The sequence below is a fragment of the Molothrus aeneus genome, chromosome 17 (genome assembly GCF_037042795.1).
Source record: "Molothrus aeneus isolate 106 chromosome 17, BPBGC_Maene_1.0, whole genome shotgun sequence".
Classification (NCBI taxonomy): Eukaryota; Metazoa; Chordata; class Aves; order Passeriformes; family Icteridae; genus Molothrus; species Molothrus aeneus.
Window position 1 is genome coordinate 330,751 of NC_089662.1, and position 18,223 is coordinate 348,973.

At 40.1% G+C, this 18,223-nt stretch overlaps 1 protein-coding gene across 11 annotated transcripts in view; it reads left to right on the top strand.

Moving 5' to 3' along the window:
* The window catches only part of PHF20 (PHD finger protein 20), a 71,684-nt gene that overhangs the window by 50,119 nt on the left and 3,342 nt on the right, over positions 1-18,223 (top strand). For 9 of the 11 annotated variants that reach the window (XM_066561826.1, XM_066561824.1, XM_066561832.1 and 6 more), the window contains 5 exons: positions 1,816-2,012; positions 7,859-7,958; positions 12,338-12,533; positions 14,946-15,345; positions 17,189-17,372. In XM_066561826.1, the coding sequence (XP_066417923.1) occupies positions 1,816-2,012; positions 7,859-7,958; positions 12,338-12,533; positions 14,946-15,345; positions 17,189-17,372 (1,077 nt within the window). The remainder of the gene's footprint in view (positions 1-1,815; positions 2,013-7,858; positions 7,959-12,337; positions 12,534-14,945; positions 15,346-17,188; positions 17,373-18,223) is intronic. The other 2 variants (XM_066561831.1, XM_066561835.1) reach the window with 1 other exon arrangement.

The following is an 18,223-nucleotide window of genomic DNA, read 5'->3' on the forward strand; positions in this document are numbered from 1 at the left end:
AATGACTTTCTGAGCTTCATATGAGAAGCTCTTGAGTACTGTTTATTGATGTCTTCTTCATAGTACTTCATACACACAACCCATAAAAATCTGGCTGCTGTGTACCAGCTTTCATAATTCTCAATGTCTTGCTCCATGTTACTACTTACTGATACAAACTGGTACAATAAAAAAGATAAACGTTGATTTTTCTCTTCTTAAAAGTCACAGATTTGAAGGAAATAGAAAATATATGACAGCTTGATTCTATACAAGAACGTTAAATTTTTTTTCATACAGATACACTGTTGAGAACTGTTTGAGCTTGTTTTGGGTGTTTTTGTTTGGTTTTGTTGGGAGGTTTTTGGTTTTTTTGTTGTTAGTTTTTTGTTGTTGGTGGTGTTTGCATAACTTTCTTTGTTATTAGACAAAAGTAAATTTTATCTTCAGTTAAATTCCCCTTTAGAGGTGAAACAGGAAGCATTAAAAACTACTGAAGTGCAGATAGTGGTAATGTCTTGAAACACGTTTTGCAATCTGAGCAGTTGTGTTTCTGGAGTATATCAACCGTAGGACATACAGTTTAGTAGCTTCGCCATCAGTTGCTCAAACTTCTTTTGATCAGTTGATAGATAGTGAAAGTGGTGAAAAATACCAGAAATTATTTTATTTCATCCTTTTAAAATTGTTCTGTTGCTTTTTGCATCTGCAGTACTTGTGCCTAGCTAAACAAGATCTGGTGTAAAGGTAAACATGATCAAGGTAAACAAGATCAAGGTGTAAACGAAAGTGAAACTTCTGTGTAATGTGGAAGTGCAGTGTGCCCATCCTGTCACTTCCACGGTACTTTAGGAAAGAGTGTCCTAGTTCAGAGGTGGAATAGAACTTTTAAACATGGAAATAAACCATTGTGTTGGGCTCTCACCCTTTGACAACAGATGATTCCCCAAAAGATACAGTTTATGCCACAGACTAGTAGTTCTGGCTTTGCCTTCTATGAGCTAAATGATGAAAGTAGTTTATACTCACTGTAGGTGAGACCCCACCATTGTACTTAAGACTAAAATTTTTACCTTCCATTTCCCTCTAACTCATTAAATTATTTTCAAATAATTAAAATACCTCATCTTCTTCCTCTGACCCTCCCATTCTATCCCCAAGGAAGATGCAGACATTGATTTAATATTATTGAGGTAAGATTCTCAATTCAGCATGCTGTTCAGTTAAAATTTTCTTGGCAGTTTTATTCAATCTAGGATGCACTAAAGCTTCAGCTAAGTAGCGTGGGTGCATTCTGGAAGAATACATTGTGCAGTACACTGCCTGTGAGTTTATAAATGCATCCTAAACAGAAGATTAAATGAAAATAATAATTTCTGAAGCAGGATTAAATTCTGTGTTGGACCCAGTATTTCTGTCATGAAAACATCACTTCGTGAGATTGAATGGTTCATAAAACAGAACCCTCTTGCCTCTTTTTGAGAGCTCTGCACTAGAAGTGCCAAGTCACAATTCTGTCACCAATTGCAGCAGCTAGCATGAGTCCTATTTGAATGTACAAGCCTGGTTTTGTTGTTTATAGTTTCGTCTGAAGAGATTTCATGCCTTGGTTTGAGATGGTGTATGCTGACAGTACAGTTTTAATGACAAAAGCTGTTAAGATGGATATTTTGAGAGAGCCATTAATGAGACTATAAAACTTCATTATGTAGTAACCTTCAATAAACAGTTAAAATTGTGGTATTCCTTAAATTGCACTGTGAACTCATGCTTTTTGGAATGTATATTTGCATACTTGGGATGAGATTTTGAGGGACTTTTTTTATAATTACTCAGGATTTTATGTAAATACTTCTTGTACAGAGGATGACACCCTGAGTGAGTCATCTATGGATAGCTTGCCTTGGAGTGACGATGACTGCAGTCAGGATGTTGATGTAACCACCAACCCTGATGAAGAAGTTGAAGAGAGTGATTTTGAGATTGTTCGGTGTGTTTGCGAAGTAAGAGAAGAAAATGACTTCATGATTCAGGTATGAAATGGAGGGTAAATGCACATTTTAGTGAATGCAGTGGAAGGTGTCAGTAGAGAAACTTTTGTTTTGTACCTGAAATAATAAACTATTGTTGTCTTCCAAAAGCATAACATTTTTTGAGGTAATCTGTAAAGGTGACTGCTACAATAGTTAACTTCTGCTTCATAGTGCAGTTTAGGATTTTTAATTGAAAGAAAGAGGGAACATTCACTCCAAGTCACAAATGGTTGGTTTGTCATTTGGGAATTTTTCTAAACCTAGAAGACTTTCTTGATTCTGAAAAGCATATTCGAAATCAGTGATTTTGTTTTTGGGCTCCCTCTAATTTAGAGCCTGTTCAGAACATTGTCATGAGCTTTCTCCAGCCAGGCTGGGGGAAAAAAAAAAAAAAAAAAAAAAAAAAAAATTGAGAGTTTTGCTTTAAAGCAGAACTGCATTTGTCATTTGTCCGTTCTGCAGTAGTCTGCAAATTCAGAGTTCCTAACCTGCCTAAGGTCATCTGTCCATTCCACGTGTATCTGCTCTTTTTAAATCAGCTTCACTGAAAACTTGGAGAGGCTTCTATTGTCTCTCCTGCTTAAAACTGTTGATAAAAACCTCCTTGGAAGTTACTTGCCTATTTACTTCAAGATGTTTGTAAATTATCAGAAAATCATGTCCCTAAATAGCTGCTTTCACCATCCCACCCAGCTCCTATGAATTTCAAGAGGTGAAGTCAAAAAATCAATTAAATTTTTTCATAATTTTTTGCTCTAATTCATTTTCTTTGAGTTTCCATGCTGTTTCATGGAGCCTTGCTGTGGAAGGTATGATGCTTTTTCTCTTAGTGGCGAGTTGACTTCACACAACTTCACACAACTTTGTTTTAGTGTTGGATCCTGACAATGCAGGGCAAAAACTAACTTATGAATTAGTAAGGAAGGGTGGAGTGATGGGCAGTGGTCAAGTGTAAGTAAATAGCACCAGACTGTACACGAAGAAAAAGGAGTCCGACAGTGGTGACTAAAGGGGGGTAGATACTCTCTGAGGAGATGGCTTACAGAAAATCACAAAGAAATAGCCTGGGAGTATAACTGGCAGAAGTAAGTTCAATACTAGGTTAGGATTGCAGAATGTAGGGAGCTGTCACCTGGCTCTGGATGCAGCCTATGGATGCCTTTCCTTTAGAGTTTCGTGGGCTGCTTCTAAGATTGCCTTGCTAGGTTGAACTAGTTTGGGCGGGCTTTTGTAGCATATTGCAAACTTTTAAACATTTGAATTGATTTGTGAAAGAATTGGTCTCTGGAAGAGAGATGCAGATAAGCAGTATTGTGAGTATCTGCATTCTTGGTGGGGATTGAGGTAATAGGAAATATGCTGGCACCCGGGATACCTGCTTGGGTTTGCTGCGTACCCATCTTGATAGCGGAAGGAGGAGCCAGGGCAGTTTCTTCATGGATCGGGCTGGAGGTTCATTGCTCCCAATATACATGTATCCCCTCCTCTCTTACAAGAGGGAGAATGCTAAGCGTTCTCTTTCTGCTGTGTTCATTGCCATGAATGTGCCAAATATAGAAATAATGCAGGAAAATGTTAATTTTAAACACATCAGCACCTTGTCCATGAAAGACCGGGGAACATTAAAGTTTAATAAAACTCATACACAGTTAAAATGGAAGTTCCTTTAGGTATTTAAACTAATAATTTGCCCCCACATTCAAAAGATTTTATAAAAAGTTTTCTTTGACCTGTACTTGCCTTAAATTAATTGTCTTGAGCAATTTGTGCATTAAGGATGTCGTTCATTGCACTGGGATGCAGAAATCTAGATTTGCATTTTTAGAAGTATCTGCTTCAGTTAGTAGAAATTAAATCTGGAAAAAGAAGTACAGAAAAATAGTGTATTGTTGGTTAGTGCTGTTTGTTCCAGTCTCTGTAACTCTGCAGGGAGAGGTTACTAGTCTTCATTTATGGAGCTGGTGTAAAGCAGCAGTGTAGCATTGCCCTGTGCTCCTTCTGGAGGCACAGCACTCCTGATTTTGTGGTGAGGCCCAAAGTAATCTGGACAGACTGTTGTTGCCTCATCTTTTTAGTTTTTATATCGAAACACTGGTGAATTTGTGTATGATGCAGAAAATTCTGGGGCTGGATTTGATTGCCTCAGAGGTGATGGATGTAAACAGACTTGAGATATTTTTGTTCTGGAAGGTGAAAAGCTGCTTTAAATACACATCTTTTGGGTTTGTTTATTTATTTTGTGACTTGAATTTCAATTTAAATATTTTTTGCACAATGCTGTATGTTTTTTCTCTTCTAAATCTTCTGCTTGGCATGCTTTGAAACTCCCTATTACCACCTGAGCAGGGAGTAGTTTCCCAGCATGTGCCAGAGCAGTAACCTGTAGCCTAGCAGCCACAGTGTGCAGTAGAACCTGCAAGTTAAAGAATGCACATGTACCCTGAAGGGGTGAATATTTAAATATCAGTTGAGTGAAATTTAAAGTTGGGATGTTTGTCCTGGTTTGAAAGTAAACCAGCAGGAGAAATGAACCCCACAGAAAAACCGTGAGAGAGATTTCAGGTCAGAGTTACAATGTCATTAGGAAGATTACAGTAAATGCAACAAAACACAAAAATTGGTTTAAAGTCAGATTACAGCCTGCTGTTCTGTTGGTCAGGGTGGTGGTCTCAGTCCTATCAAATAGTGACCGGAGTCCTGCAAAAATGATGGTTGAAGTTGAGAGCAATGGTCCTCTGGGAGGTCTAGTCCTCCTGTGGAAGTTCAGGTCCTCCTCTGGATCTGTCCAGTAGTCATGGTGTCCTAAATTCCTAAAGCACCCAGATTATTTATGGTCAGATATGGGCAGGATGCTCAATACCTCCCCAGGGCGGGAAATTTCACAATGGAATGATGTAATCCTATGAGTCATAGGATGTTTTGGGGATCCTTGATGGCCTAGGTCCTTATAGCTGCCTATTGGGGCATTAAGGCCCAGTGGCAGAGATGACCCCCCTTAGGCTGGATGTAGTTAACCACAGTTAAGTCACTTTGTGAAGACAAGAAAAACTACCCTGATGTACCTGGTTTGGGGGTGGTTGGCCTCTTTATCTAACACTTGCAGCCTGCCGGCTGGTGTGCACTGGGCAGCCCTTGCAAACGGCCCATCATTAACAGTTCATCAAGAATAATGTAGATGGGAGTAGACTGCATAGTTTGGTTACAACCGCACTTGCAACGTAGGACAGATGCTTAACTAGAGTTCTGGGCAAAATTGCCTGGGAAAACACTGAGTGCAGCTCTCTGTACAATATGGCATGATCCGTAGGATGCAGGTGTGACTAGATCCAGGAGCTCCCTTCTTATTTTTAGCACAGTCTGTTTCTCTTAATCTGTTTTCTTTGTTTTAGAACAACTTTTTCTGGCTCTAATTTGTGAAAGGAGGATTATGTCTGCCTGTTTTTGAAAACATCTCCCAACTGCATTAGGGCTATTTACCCATTTTGGAAGGCAAAATATTGTTGGTTCCATCCTTCAGAAACCTGTTTTTCTCTAACCTTTTTACATTCTCCAATCCCGGAGCTCCCATCTCCTCCACACCTAGACTGCTCATTTAATGCAGTGAAGTATTCAAAGTCTGCTTGTCCTTTTCTGTCCCTCCTAGCTTGAAGAAGGGCAGGAGATAAGAGCATTAATTAAAGTGATGTTGAGCGCAGATGAAATGTTTAGCAAGTTTGCATCTTTGTAGGTCAATGAAGAGCAATGTGAGATTCCTTGCAGTTGCTGTTAGGGTTTGGTTTAGCTCATACTGCAGTCCTCTACATTGACAACATTTCTGTTTTTGCTTTATGCTCTGAGAAATAAAGGGTATATAATCTCTTGTCTCACTGCTTGGGAAAATAGTAACTTTTAACTGACATCACAGTTTCCAATCAAAATAGACTTAATATTCTTATGTGGGGGTTTGTTCCATGTTTCAGTGGTCTGTAGTCTACAATCACAATTTTGTCTCATTAAAATACTGATGGGGAGAAAATTACAAACAAAAAGTGAATAGTTTTTTCCCTGCTCTAGAACAGCATGGCTTTAAGAACAGTGACTGCATTTTAAATAGTGTAACTGTGCTAAAGAGATCCAAATTATATTCAGTCGTTGCCAGTATGATTGTCCTGCCTTGTAAAGATGTCGGATGCTCCTAAAGCTGGTGCAACTGATCTGCACTGCAGGTTTGTGTTAGTAGAGCTACCTTTGAAGTGGATAAAATGTTGCAGGTACAAGAATCATTAAGGCATAATAATGCCTACTCCTGAATTAAACAGGGCAGGAGACTTTTTCTCCTTTTAATGCCTTTATTAAAAGTAATCAGCTCAAGGTTGGGAGGCTCGACGGGTCCGCGGTCGGCCGTCGTCGCTCCCAGGGTGACGGGGAGGAGGAGCAATGTGCAGCTTTGTCCACTAGGGGCAGAGCTGGGGGTCCCGGCCTCACGGGAGCAGCGGCCGTAGCCCCCTGTTACTCAACTTTAAGTTTTCCAGGCTCGGGTCTTGGTTCCAGCTGAGGTCTTTGCTCAGGCCGAGGGGCAACATCTTTGCAGGTTCGGTACTTTGTTCCTCACGTTCAGACATCACTCTAATCTCCTAATTCTGTATTGGCTCATTGGTTTTGGGGTCTTTTCGGTAAGTTTGGTGGAGTTGCTTCCCATGGCATGCTGCTCTCGAGCCTATTTTGCATTCTCTCTGATGCCCCTCCCCCACCATGTCCCCTCCTATCACCGTCTGGGGAGAAGGACAATTTAGCCTTAGGTAGGGCCATACCAATACAAAAGGAGCAATTAACGAGAATTACAATAACAAACAGCTAGAACTTCACCTTGGCAGCAACTGGTTTAACTGGTTCTGCAACCCTTTTTTTCCCCCCCAAAAAAATGGCAGATTTTTTATTTATAACACTCCTGTGTGACATAAATATCTCTGGGATTTGATAACTAAATGTGGATTACTGTTTGAGGGTGTCAGGAAAATTAATCCACAAACATCAGAGGTTTATGTCCAAAAAGGAGACAGGGGAGTCCTTTTACTTTATTTGAATAAAGGGAGAGGCCATGGTGCATTCCCCTGGAGGCCCTCAAATTTTTGGAGGACGATTTTTTGACACTGGCCTTTTTATCCCATTTTTCCAGCCGCATTTCCCCTCTCTCTTTCCCCTGTGGCTGAGGTACTTGAGAGGTAGAGACTTCCCGGAACACCTGATGCCAAAGATTGCCCTCTAATGTATAGCCCTTCCTTTTTAATTTTTAGTTTTTATGGAATTTAGGGGTTTCCCCATTGTGTCTTTCATCTTTAAATATCCAATTTCATTTATCAGTAAACCTACAGTTTGTTTGTAAAGGCAAGTATCTTCTTCCATTCATCAATCAGTGGAATCCTTCCCGTTGTTTCTTTTATCTCTCAGTGCTAGTTTTATCTACCAGCAGACCCACAGTTTTGTTTGTAAAGACAAACCTGTCATTCCTCTCAAGGGGAAGGCTTTTGAATTCAGAGCTTGATTGCTCTGTTAGCTATCTGGTTATGTGCACATGCATCTCATGAATGATTTTCATTTCCAAAGGGAGTATTTTTGTACCTTTCAGAATCTCTGCTTGTACTTTTTAATTGTCGTTCTCCAGAAACACACATGAAAAATGTGGAGGGCTCACATTTTATTATAGTCTGTTTCTGTAATGTATTTGTTTGTAAGTGGAAGGTGGGGTGTGTATATTAACAGACCTTTTTGTCTTACAATATGTAGATCCTGTGTTTCTTAATGACATAATGGTATTGAGCTCCTCTTGCCTTCATTTCTATTAATGTGCACTTCTTGACTTTGAACAGTGTGAAGAGTGTCTGTGCTGGCAGCATGGAGTCTGTATGGGCTTACTGGAAGATAATATACCTGAGAAATATACCTGCTATATTTGCCAAGATCCTCCAGGTACAGAAATTTAAGATTTCAGACCCTTTTTATATATGTAGTAAATCTACTAGTTCATCTATATCTAATCTATCTCTCTGAAAACTATGCTATTTTTCCCCCCCACCTCTATCTGTCACCGTAGGTAAGTTTCAGTTTCAGAAAATTTAATTTATGCAAATGTCCATGAGTCAATATTATGAAATTACAAAAGGACAGGAATGGAAAAGACTGTTTTCACTGTGGTGACCATCTGGCACATACTTGTTATAAGAAGGATTGTACTGTCTGTCTATGGCAAATGAGTGTAGAAAACAGGAAGCTCAAGCAAAGACTCTCCATGGGTACATCTTAGGGGATGTGGCTGCAGCTCTCCCCCAACAAATTAGGCTGATGCATTCTTTTAAATAAGTCAGCAGAAGGCTTCTGCCTCTCCTCAGCAGTGGCTCTTGTCATTGACTGCATTACCTGCTGTTCTGGTGTGATGCTGGCCCAATGGCAGCCACTCACAGAAGCCACTTGCTCACCCGCTCTTGCTTCAGCTGGGCAGAAGAGAGAAAAATTTAACAAAGAGTTCAGGAGTTGAGACCAGGAGAAAACACTCCAAGGGCAAAACAGGCTTCACTTAGAGATAAAAAGTGAGTTTATTACCAACAGAATCAGAGGAGGATAATGAGAAATAAAATGAGCCTTTAAAAACACCTTTTCTTCCCCCAACCCCTCCCTCCTTCCCACCAACAGTGCAGGGAAACCGCATATGGGGGTTTGGTCAGTTCATCACTCAAGGTTTTCTTCTACTGCTCCGGGAGAGAAGTTGCTCCCATGTGACACCGTGGGGTCCCTCCCACAGGAGACAGTTCTCTGTGAACTTCTCCAGCGTGGCTTACCAATCTCAGGAGCAGCAGTCTGCCCAAAACTGCTGCAACGTGAGCCCCTCCCACGGGCACACAGTCCTCCCAAAACTGCTGCAGCGTGGATCACTCATCCATGGGGTGCAGTCCTCCAAGGACAGGCTGCTCCAGCCTGGAAGCAAGGGCCCTCTCTCTCCACCGGGTCTCCCACTGGATCACAGCCTCCTCCAGGCATCCACCGGCTCGAGTGTGAGCATCTCCCCCCATGGGCTGCGGCTGCATCTCTGCATCCCCTGGGAATCCGCGTGGGCTGCAGGGGCACAGCTGCTTCACCGTGGTCCTCACCACAGCCTGCAGAGGAACCTTGGCTCTGGCACCTGGAGCACCTCCTCCCCCTCCTTCTCCACTGACCTTGGTGTCACCATGTTATGTCCCTCACATGTTCTCACCTCTTCCTCTTCTGGGACTGAAAGAAAAAACTGCACCTTGGTTTTGATTTTCTTCTTAAATCTGTTATCACAGAGGCATTACCAACCTCTCAAATTAGGCCAGCTTTGGCCGGCAACATGTCCATCTTCAGAGCCACCAGGGATTGGCTCTGCCAGACATGGTGGAAGCTTCCAGCAGCTTCTCACAGAAGCCACCTCTGTGGCCACCGAGCCTGCCCCCCTCCCCCCACCACCAAAACCAGACTGTGCAAAACCAACACACCTGCAATAACCTATATATTGGTATTTACCTGAGGTAACACAGTCAGAGTTGATTAAACAATATGTTCTCTCCTCCTTAGCAGATATTTTGAAATGTCTTAGTGTTGGAAAATCCCAGCTCTACAGAGATGGGGCACCTGAGAGGCAATTTAAAGATTTTATTCCATTATCAGTCTTGTAGAAGGGTGAGGCATATGAGCTGTAAAACTCAATGCCATTCCATCAGAAGCCAACCTATTTCCTGGTTACAATATCTTATAAATGTTTTTCAGCCTATTAGCTTTTGCCATACAATGGAGCTCATACTTCTAACAGCAATCATCTATTACTTTACCCCATGTGGTCTTCCTACAGTGCATCTTTCACAGTTCTAATTCTCAAAAATATCAGGTCTTTTTACAAGCCATCGTTTGAAACTTGTTTCTAGTTCAATCTCTCTCTCAACAATGTCGTCTCTATTCCATGGCCTTCCTAAGTCAGCACACCTTATCTCAGAGTTTGCATACAGATGTACAAGACCCTGTGAGCTTTCAGTCAGGTTTTGAGAATCCTTTACAAATCCATTTCTCACATCTTAGTCCATCCTCCACAGCAGGTAAAATTACATTAAGCAAATATTTTCTGACTTTCTACTGTATTTATTACCAAGACTTGCTGAAAGTGAAAAGGATCAGGTTTGGACTTGAGGCCATGGTTATAAATGGCAAGAAAATGGATCTCTTTTCACCTGATTAAAAGACTTTTTTGGTTTATATGCATATTAGGATTGTGATCCAAGGTTTTTTTGGCTGTTGAAAGCTACCAACTCTTTTGAACTTAAACGCATAGATTTGTGTAGTATGTTTACTGCTATTGCTTGTACTCTCAGCAATGAAGACATGCTACACCTAAATTTTAAACTTTTACTACAGAGACAGCAATATATTTAAGGTTTCTTTAGAATATCTTGCTTCTATTAAAGATATTTTGCTTTATGCCAGTTGAAGGTAGTTTTAAAGGGACTAAAATACACTTGCAAACTGAAGTTGTGTCATCACACTTGAATGAGTGTTTCTGTGCAGAAGGTGATTACAGCTTCATTTGTTGAATTCATTATTAACTATTAATTTCAAGATTCTGAAGTTTACATTGGAGGGGACTTAATTTTTACCTTTTAGCTCTGTCTTAATTTTACTGCTGTTGTGAAAAAGGAAAACATATCCAACTTTTTGACTGCAAAGATGGCTTTTCAGTGACTGTTTTTGGCTTGAAGTGAGCTGATAGGCTGTATGAATCTACAAAGAAGTGGTTTTTAAAACTGAGCATGGCGATTCAGCAGACTCTTACTTAGGAGCTTTCCCCAGTCTATACTGCTGGGACTTGTAACAGCACCATTCATTCTATTAGAAGTAAAAAGCAAATTTAGTGTAATTTTGTCTAAAAACTGTACTAACTGCTGTTTTACTCAGATCTTTTTGAATTGGTTAGGATTTTTAAGAGATTTGTTAACAATTACCCTTGCTTAAACATGATCAAGATGATTATGTAGCACAATTGCTTGTGGGCATAGTCTGGTGTCTCCTCTTCAGGTTATATACTTCAAAAGGGAGCTCTTTTTATCTCACGGTGCACATCACCTCAGTTGTTCAGGTGACCATGAAGTTCTCAAAGTCACTGTTTTACTCTTGTGGACTGAACTGTACTTTGTCTCAGATATCAGCTTTTCTAATGCAGAAATTAATGAGGGAGGGCCAATGCAGGTGGCCAGGAGTGTCTCCAATGTGGTTCTGACCATACAAAAAATTCTGCTTGCCTTCCTGCTTGATACAGTGTATCTGCCTGGAAGGTTGAGCTGATACATCTTTCAAAATTCGTTTTTACCCTGTCGTGATTTCTGATGCTAACTAATACCCATTCTATGTAGTGCTAGCCTCAGTCTCACTCTGCTGCCTAGTAACTCCCTTTTTCTTTTTTTTCAGCTTCTCCTCTAGTCATTTGTAACCTGCTTATATTGGAGACCTTTTTGCAATTATGGTTCCCAGTCTGTGTTCCAGTTTTATCTCTGGTTTTGTGGGCTTGCTGCCTGAGCTGTACGTAGGCAGTGACTGATGTGGTTGTTTCTCTGGTAGCTGAGCTGTCCACTGAGAATATCTGTAGTAAATGTACATTTGTACAGGATGTGGGGGAGCTTTTGTTAGGTATTTAATGTGAAGGGTTTTTGTATATGTTTGCAATTTAGTAAGCACCTTTCCTTGTAATACCATTTGTTTAGCAGTTTAAGTTACTTCTATTGATACATCTTTCACATTCAGAACTGTTTCATTTCAGCTGTTGCTGATATTCAATATCAAGAGATAATATTGATATCTCTTAAGATAGAACTATCATTATTAATAGCTTTACTTAGGCAAGTTTTCTATCAGAACCTTAGCCTTGATTCCTTCAAAATCTATTTTTGCACAACCTAGTACATGTTGATGTTAAAAACAAGATCACTGGGAAGCTGATTGTCTTTTTCTGCATTTTACTGTCTGCAGAGAGCTGCAGTCAGACTGTAACTTCTGTCATAACCATGCTTAGACTAGACAGTGTGATACTCTGCTAAAAATACACCTTTCTCAACCTCATCTGTAACTGTCTGTTGTGGATGTCCTCTGGTGGAAGTTGGTGTCAGAATGTGTTTACAGTTGGGCAGGGGTTTTTGGCTTCCTACTTTACAAGTTCTTAATTTCTTCATTGGTCTGCTTTTACAGGTTCTGTTGATAAGAACAAATAAGCTGTTGCAGTACCTAGAGATAATCAGAATTACTACCACCAATGTCAACATTTCATTTTAACTCACTCATTACTGTCACTTCAGGTCAGAGGTCCAGCTTAAAGTACTGGTATGAAAAGGAGTGGTTAAGTAATGGTCACATGCATGGCTTAGCGTTTTTGGAAGAAAATTACTCCCACCAGAATGCCAAGAAGATAGTGGCCACTCACCAGCTGCTTGGTGATGTACAGCGAGTGATCGAAGTCCTGCACGGGCTGCAGCTGAAGATGAGCATATTACAGTAAGCAGCATTTGAGTATCCGCCGGCATGTTCTCGTCAGGAATTAGACTGCAAGTGTAAAAATCACCAGAAATTCAGGCTTGCGTTTGGGCTGTGTGGATTTAAAACATAGTTTGGATTGCTGAAGTGATCTTGGGAAAGGACTTGGCTATTTGAAAACTGTTTAAGTGGGATGAGTGTAAATGGACAATGTGTATAGAAAGGGTTAAACTAATAAAACTAATGACAGTTTTTCCTAAATCACCCAAATGGATTTTAAGTAAGAACAGGATAGACTTATAACCCATGGCGCCATTTTTGCAGCACTTGCTTTCTCCATTCCAGGAAATCTGGTCATAGCTTCTCCAAGAGGAATCAGATCTTTTTATTTGGTACAGAATCTTGTTTTGGTGCAGTGGGAGAGTGGTCGCACTCTCAGCAACCTGCAGTACTTCATTTCTGAAAGGTTATTTCAGCTATATCTACAGAAAATAACAATTATTTACATAAAAGATTTTTTTCTATCAGTTCAACTTTTTTGTGTATTTTCCTATTTAAAGTCAACCTTGGGTTCTGATGACTGAAAAAAAAATTAACTCAAATCTAGGAGTTTTACATTTATTGAATTCCATAATTGTAATTTATTAGTTGATAATTTGCACGGCAGCAACTGTTTGGCAAACAAAGTGATTTTGGCATTTTTTAGACCCTTCCCCTAAATCTGTGGTAATGCAGGAGGCCCACTGACATGGAATAATGCTTAAAGCAAGAGGGGAGCCATTTTAACATAGGGATTTGCTTTTCCATTATGGGATCCTTTTATTTAGATCTGTAAGTAATCTCTTTCCTTTTGGAGACTGAAACAAATACTTTAAGGCTACTCCTTGGGCCTTTTTTAAAGAGCAACATTTGAGTTTCAGGCAAGATTTACAGAGTACTGAGGTAAGGAGCACTGGGTGTATATGTGATGGTTGCTGCAGGTTTTGTTCTTTTTCTCTCCCATGCTGGAGTCAGTATGATGGCCTGGTGCAGTCCTGTTTGGATCATCTGGTTAAAAGTTTCAGCTGCTGTTTTCTTTATCATGATATAAATTAGAAGGGATTTGAATAATTGCTGAATTTGAATAATTATTATATTGTTGATGCAGATCAGCAATAGAGAGAAGATGATTTCATAGGTGCCTGAAATTATTAGGAATTGCTCAGTGTTTCAGAGAGGTTTCTCAGTGTTTCAGGGAAGTGGCAAAGGACACAAGGTGACCCCAGCAGTGCCATGGGAGGGTGAGCCTTCAGCAGGCAGGAGTTAAAAGGTTATTCAAGTATTAGTATTTGAATTTTCATCCTTTGGTAACTGGTGCATCATTTTTCAGAAAAGTTTTATGTCTTTTGTAAAATTATCCCTTGCTCTGTTCTGAGCAAAATACAGTTTCTTTAGGTGTAGCAGATGAGTGGAGCTCGAGCAGAAAGCTTTGGTAAATGAACACCTGGCTTTCACTTTTCCAGGCATGCCTTCAGGATGGTTCACCAGGGAGCTCTATCCTTGCTTTGCCATCACTGAAGTCAAAGATGCTTCTATGAAATAGTCTGAGCACATCCTTGGCAGCTGTACTCACTTTGGTTTCCTCTGAGAGACACTGAAGAAACCTGAGCTGCTGCAGGATGGATTAGAAAGCAGTTAATACCAAAGTCAGCTGGTCATGTTTTGTTCAGTGGTTTGTTGAACAGCTAGAAAAGCTGGATCAGCTGAATAGAATAAGTCTGTCCACCTTTGCAAGGAAGCAGAGAGGGAGGCTTGAGGGCAGCCCCCCCGTCTTTGCAGCCCAATGCAGCAGGGGCTTTAGAGCCAGGATTTGCTCTGCTGTGTTCCTGCAGCCTGTGGCAGATGAGCTGCCAGCCCTTTGAATATAGCAGAGTATTGTGCTTTGCTCTCCTTTTACTGCTGTTTTGATGCTTTACACAAGGAAGAACATGGGTTACAATGCTCACTCAGAATCTTTTGTTTGTTATATCTGTAATAATCTGATACCTGTAGTTGTCCCTTCTGCTGAAATAAATAATGTATTAGTCAATTTGAAGACAATTAAAATAAGAATTTTTCTAAGAAGAGATGAAGGGAACTCTGGCCACTCTGGGATACCACTACAGTTGCAATGTTGGTGTACCATACCTTTACTAAAAATATCCCTGTTAAAATTAATTTCTGCTGCTAATAAATTGCAAATACTGAAGCAAAATGTTCCATGAAGGGCCAGCATTGGTGAGAAGTCGTATGTGTATATTTGCAGCTTATTCTTCAAGTTTTTTCTTAATCCAAACCTTGGCGCTTTTTTTTTCCCCCTTAATTATTCTTACTTAACTTCTTTATGCAAGAGGATAGTTTGCTTAGTCACTTCGGCATTTAAATTGGATGGTTTACTTTTTTATGTTTGAACAGAAATAAAGAACACCCTGACTTAAAGCTTTGGTGTCATCCATGGAAGCACATCACGGTGGATGAAAAAATCCATACAAAACACATCATTCACTTTGAGGAAAACTGTTGCAAAGAGGAGACAGCAAGTTATAGAACTTGGAATGGGACAGTTGAGAAACCCTCAACAATTCCTTCTGTGGAGGAATCTTACATTACGAGTGAACACTGTTACCAGAAGCCTCGGGCCTACTACCCTGCCATAGAGCAGAGGCTGGTTGTGGAAACAAGAGGTTCAGCCATGGATGATGGAGTAAACAGAATAAGGGAAAATGGGGATGATACCTTCTCAGAGAGGTTTGGCTGGAATCTGGACCAAGAAATATGCAAGATGGAAAATGAATCTAAACACAATTACTCTAAGGTATTTTTATTAAAATAGCCTTCTCTAGCAAAGAGCATGTGTTTTCCTCACAACCTGCGAACTTCAGCCTTTTTAAATACTTTTTGGTCTGTTTGTGTTTATTTTTTTGTTAGACTTTTAAATAAGTTGCCAGTAACAACTAAAATGATAAATATGATCAACTCCTTCATTTTATATTATAATTTGAAACTCTAGGTTGACTTCTGGACCTCAAGTTGTTTGAAGAGCGTGGGCCATGTATTATGATCCACTGGTAGCTCATTGCTGCTTACTTTTGTGTACTTTTAAATGAAACATAAACACTAGCAGAGAGAGAACAGGCCAAGCATGTATGGTATTACCAAATACACTCATAGGCTAGCTTCTAACTACGTCCATCTTGTTTCCATGTTCTTTCTAATAGCTAAATTAATTTTGGGTTCTTCAGGCAGCATTTCAAGATTGAAAAAAAAAAAGGTATCAGCCTGAAGTGGTTTTTTTGTTGGTTTTTTTTTTGTTTTTTTTTTTTTTTTTTTTTTTAAGACTGATCACCATGGAATAGTCCTGTATCTTCTTCCTACTGTAGCCCTTCAGGTTTAGCTTTTCAATGCTTGGTTCTCATTGTCATCTCTGTCAGCCTAGTAGAGGCCTTTCTGCTCTCCAGTGCAAAAATTTTGCTTCTATTAGTACCAATTCCTATGAAATGTGGGATGAGAAATATTGAAAACCCTCTGGGAAATGAGTGAAGCCCCTCTGCTCTGGAGCCAGGCTAGGGGAGCTGTGGGTGTTCACCTAGAGAAGGATCCAGGAGACCTGAGAGCCTCTTCCAGTGCCTAAAGGGCTCCTGGAGAACTGGACTTGGGACAAGGGATGGAGGGACAACACAAGAGGGAATGGCCTTAAGATGAAGGAGTTTAGATTTTAGATGGGATATTAGGAAGAAATTTTTCCCTGTGAGGGTGGTGAGCCCCTGGCACAAGTTGTCCAGAGAAGCTGTGGCCCCTGGATTCCTGGAAGTGTCCAACGCCAGGTTGGATGGGGCTTGGAGCAAGTTGAGGTAGTGGAAGGTTTTGGAACTTCTTTTGGAACCTCTTCCAACTACAGTGCAATTTTATGATTCCATTAAATACTGAGCTCCCTTTTTTTAGATTAAAGCTTAGGATAGCTCTTATTTCATCCATATGTAAGTTGTAATTTGCTACTTTTAACTTCTCTGTCAGTCTGTTGAGACTGTGTTTTGTTTCCTAGAAAGGGAAATATTTTAGTTCTTCAATCTTAAAAAGCCTTTTTTCTAAAGGATCATATTTCAGCAGAAGGATGAGAAAAGTAGGGGAGTAGAATGAGCACTGCTGATGTTGTAGTCAAGTTTTGTAAGGAGTGGTAATGCTTGTTTGGAGATGGTTGAGCAAAACTTTTAGTAGAATTTTGATTAGATTCCTTAAGGAAAAATCCCTTTTCAGTCCTGAATTGTTTGCTCTTTAGTTGGTTTAATTGATTATTGTAAGGTGTATTGTATTGTATTGTCAGGTTCTAGGAACAGCTTCAGCATTCTCTGAGATGCACAGATTAAGTGCAGGATCTTCCAGATGAACAGTGGCAGGGAGATAACTACACCTGTGTATGTTATCTTCAGAAAACCAGATGTTTGTAAAGTACAAGTAGTTTTTAGCAAAATACCCATAAAAATATGTTTATATTGAGATCTTCTTGCCCAAACCAGGTTAGTGTCTGTTTATGGTCTGTCTCTATCACTCACTGGCCTATGATGAGTTCGGCAATTATAGAGGACTGGGAGGACTCAAGCAGTTCGGCTCCCCAATTCTCTTTCACTGTAACAAATATTTAATGTGTGTATTTCTGCTAGGTGAGAGAGTCTGTCTCTAAGAAAGTCTCTCCAGAGGAAGCTATTGAAATGAAATTGCTGGAAAAAGACAAAGAAGGAGTAGTGAACTCACAGCTGCAGTGGCAGCTCAATCTTTTAGCTCATGTGGAATCTTTGCAAGATGAAGTCATACACAGAATGGATTTCATTGAGAAGGAGCTAGATGGTAAGTAGTGTTATTCTAGTTTAAAAAAACAATTTTTTTTAACTGACCTACCTGTTCAAAACATATTAACCAGAATTTTACTTCTTCAGACCTACAAAGAGATTAATGTTCCATTATCACATTTTCTAAATAGAAAATAGAAAGGCTGCTGATGTGGGAGGTGGATTTTAAAATAAAGACCAGAATTTCACAGAAGTTCTAGTTAGGTCATCTCTAAATAGTTGCATCAGATGTTGTACTGGAACATCTTTGTGTCTTTTTGGGTTTAGTTTTTTGTCATTTTCCAAAACTCTTCTGTGTGTCTGCATTTCTCTGTTCTTCGGGGACTTGCTGGCTATGTTAGCCCGTTCTGAGTAGCCTCTTTCAGTGCACAAGGCTCTTGTCCTTTCCTGTCTCTTCCAAATTCTTCATCTAAATATATTTTAAGATTTTCATAGTAATGGAAAACTTATAAATCCTTTGTTCAATTCAATGTGTTGCATTGAATGATTCGGGATAGTTCTTCTTTACATTGTTAAGTCTGACCATTGGTTGTGTAGTGGTTATAACAGTAGCTTTACTTGCAGGGGAATCCAACTTCTGCCCAAGTAAGAGCCCTGTCTTTGTAAGTAAGGTACTGAAAAGTTGGACAGCTAAGGGGCTATGTCAGGTAAAGAAGATCAGTCAGGGCTGTGCTGCCTAAAAAGCTCTGGTTCCAAAAAGTTGGACTTCTTGTACCTGCTGCTGAGCAGAGGTCTGTGCAATGTGTTGCTGCTTTGAGCAGGAACTTTCTTACTCCAAGGTGGGATGTGTCAGTAACGAGTGATGCTGCTGGTTCTGCAGCAGGTGCTGCCATAGGTGAAGTTTACCTG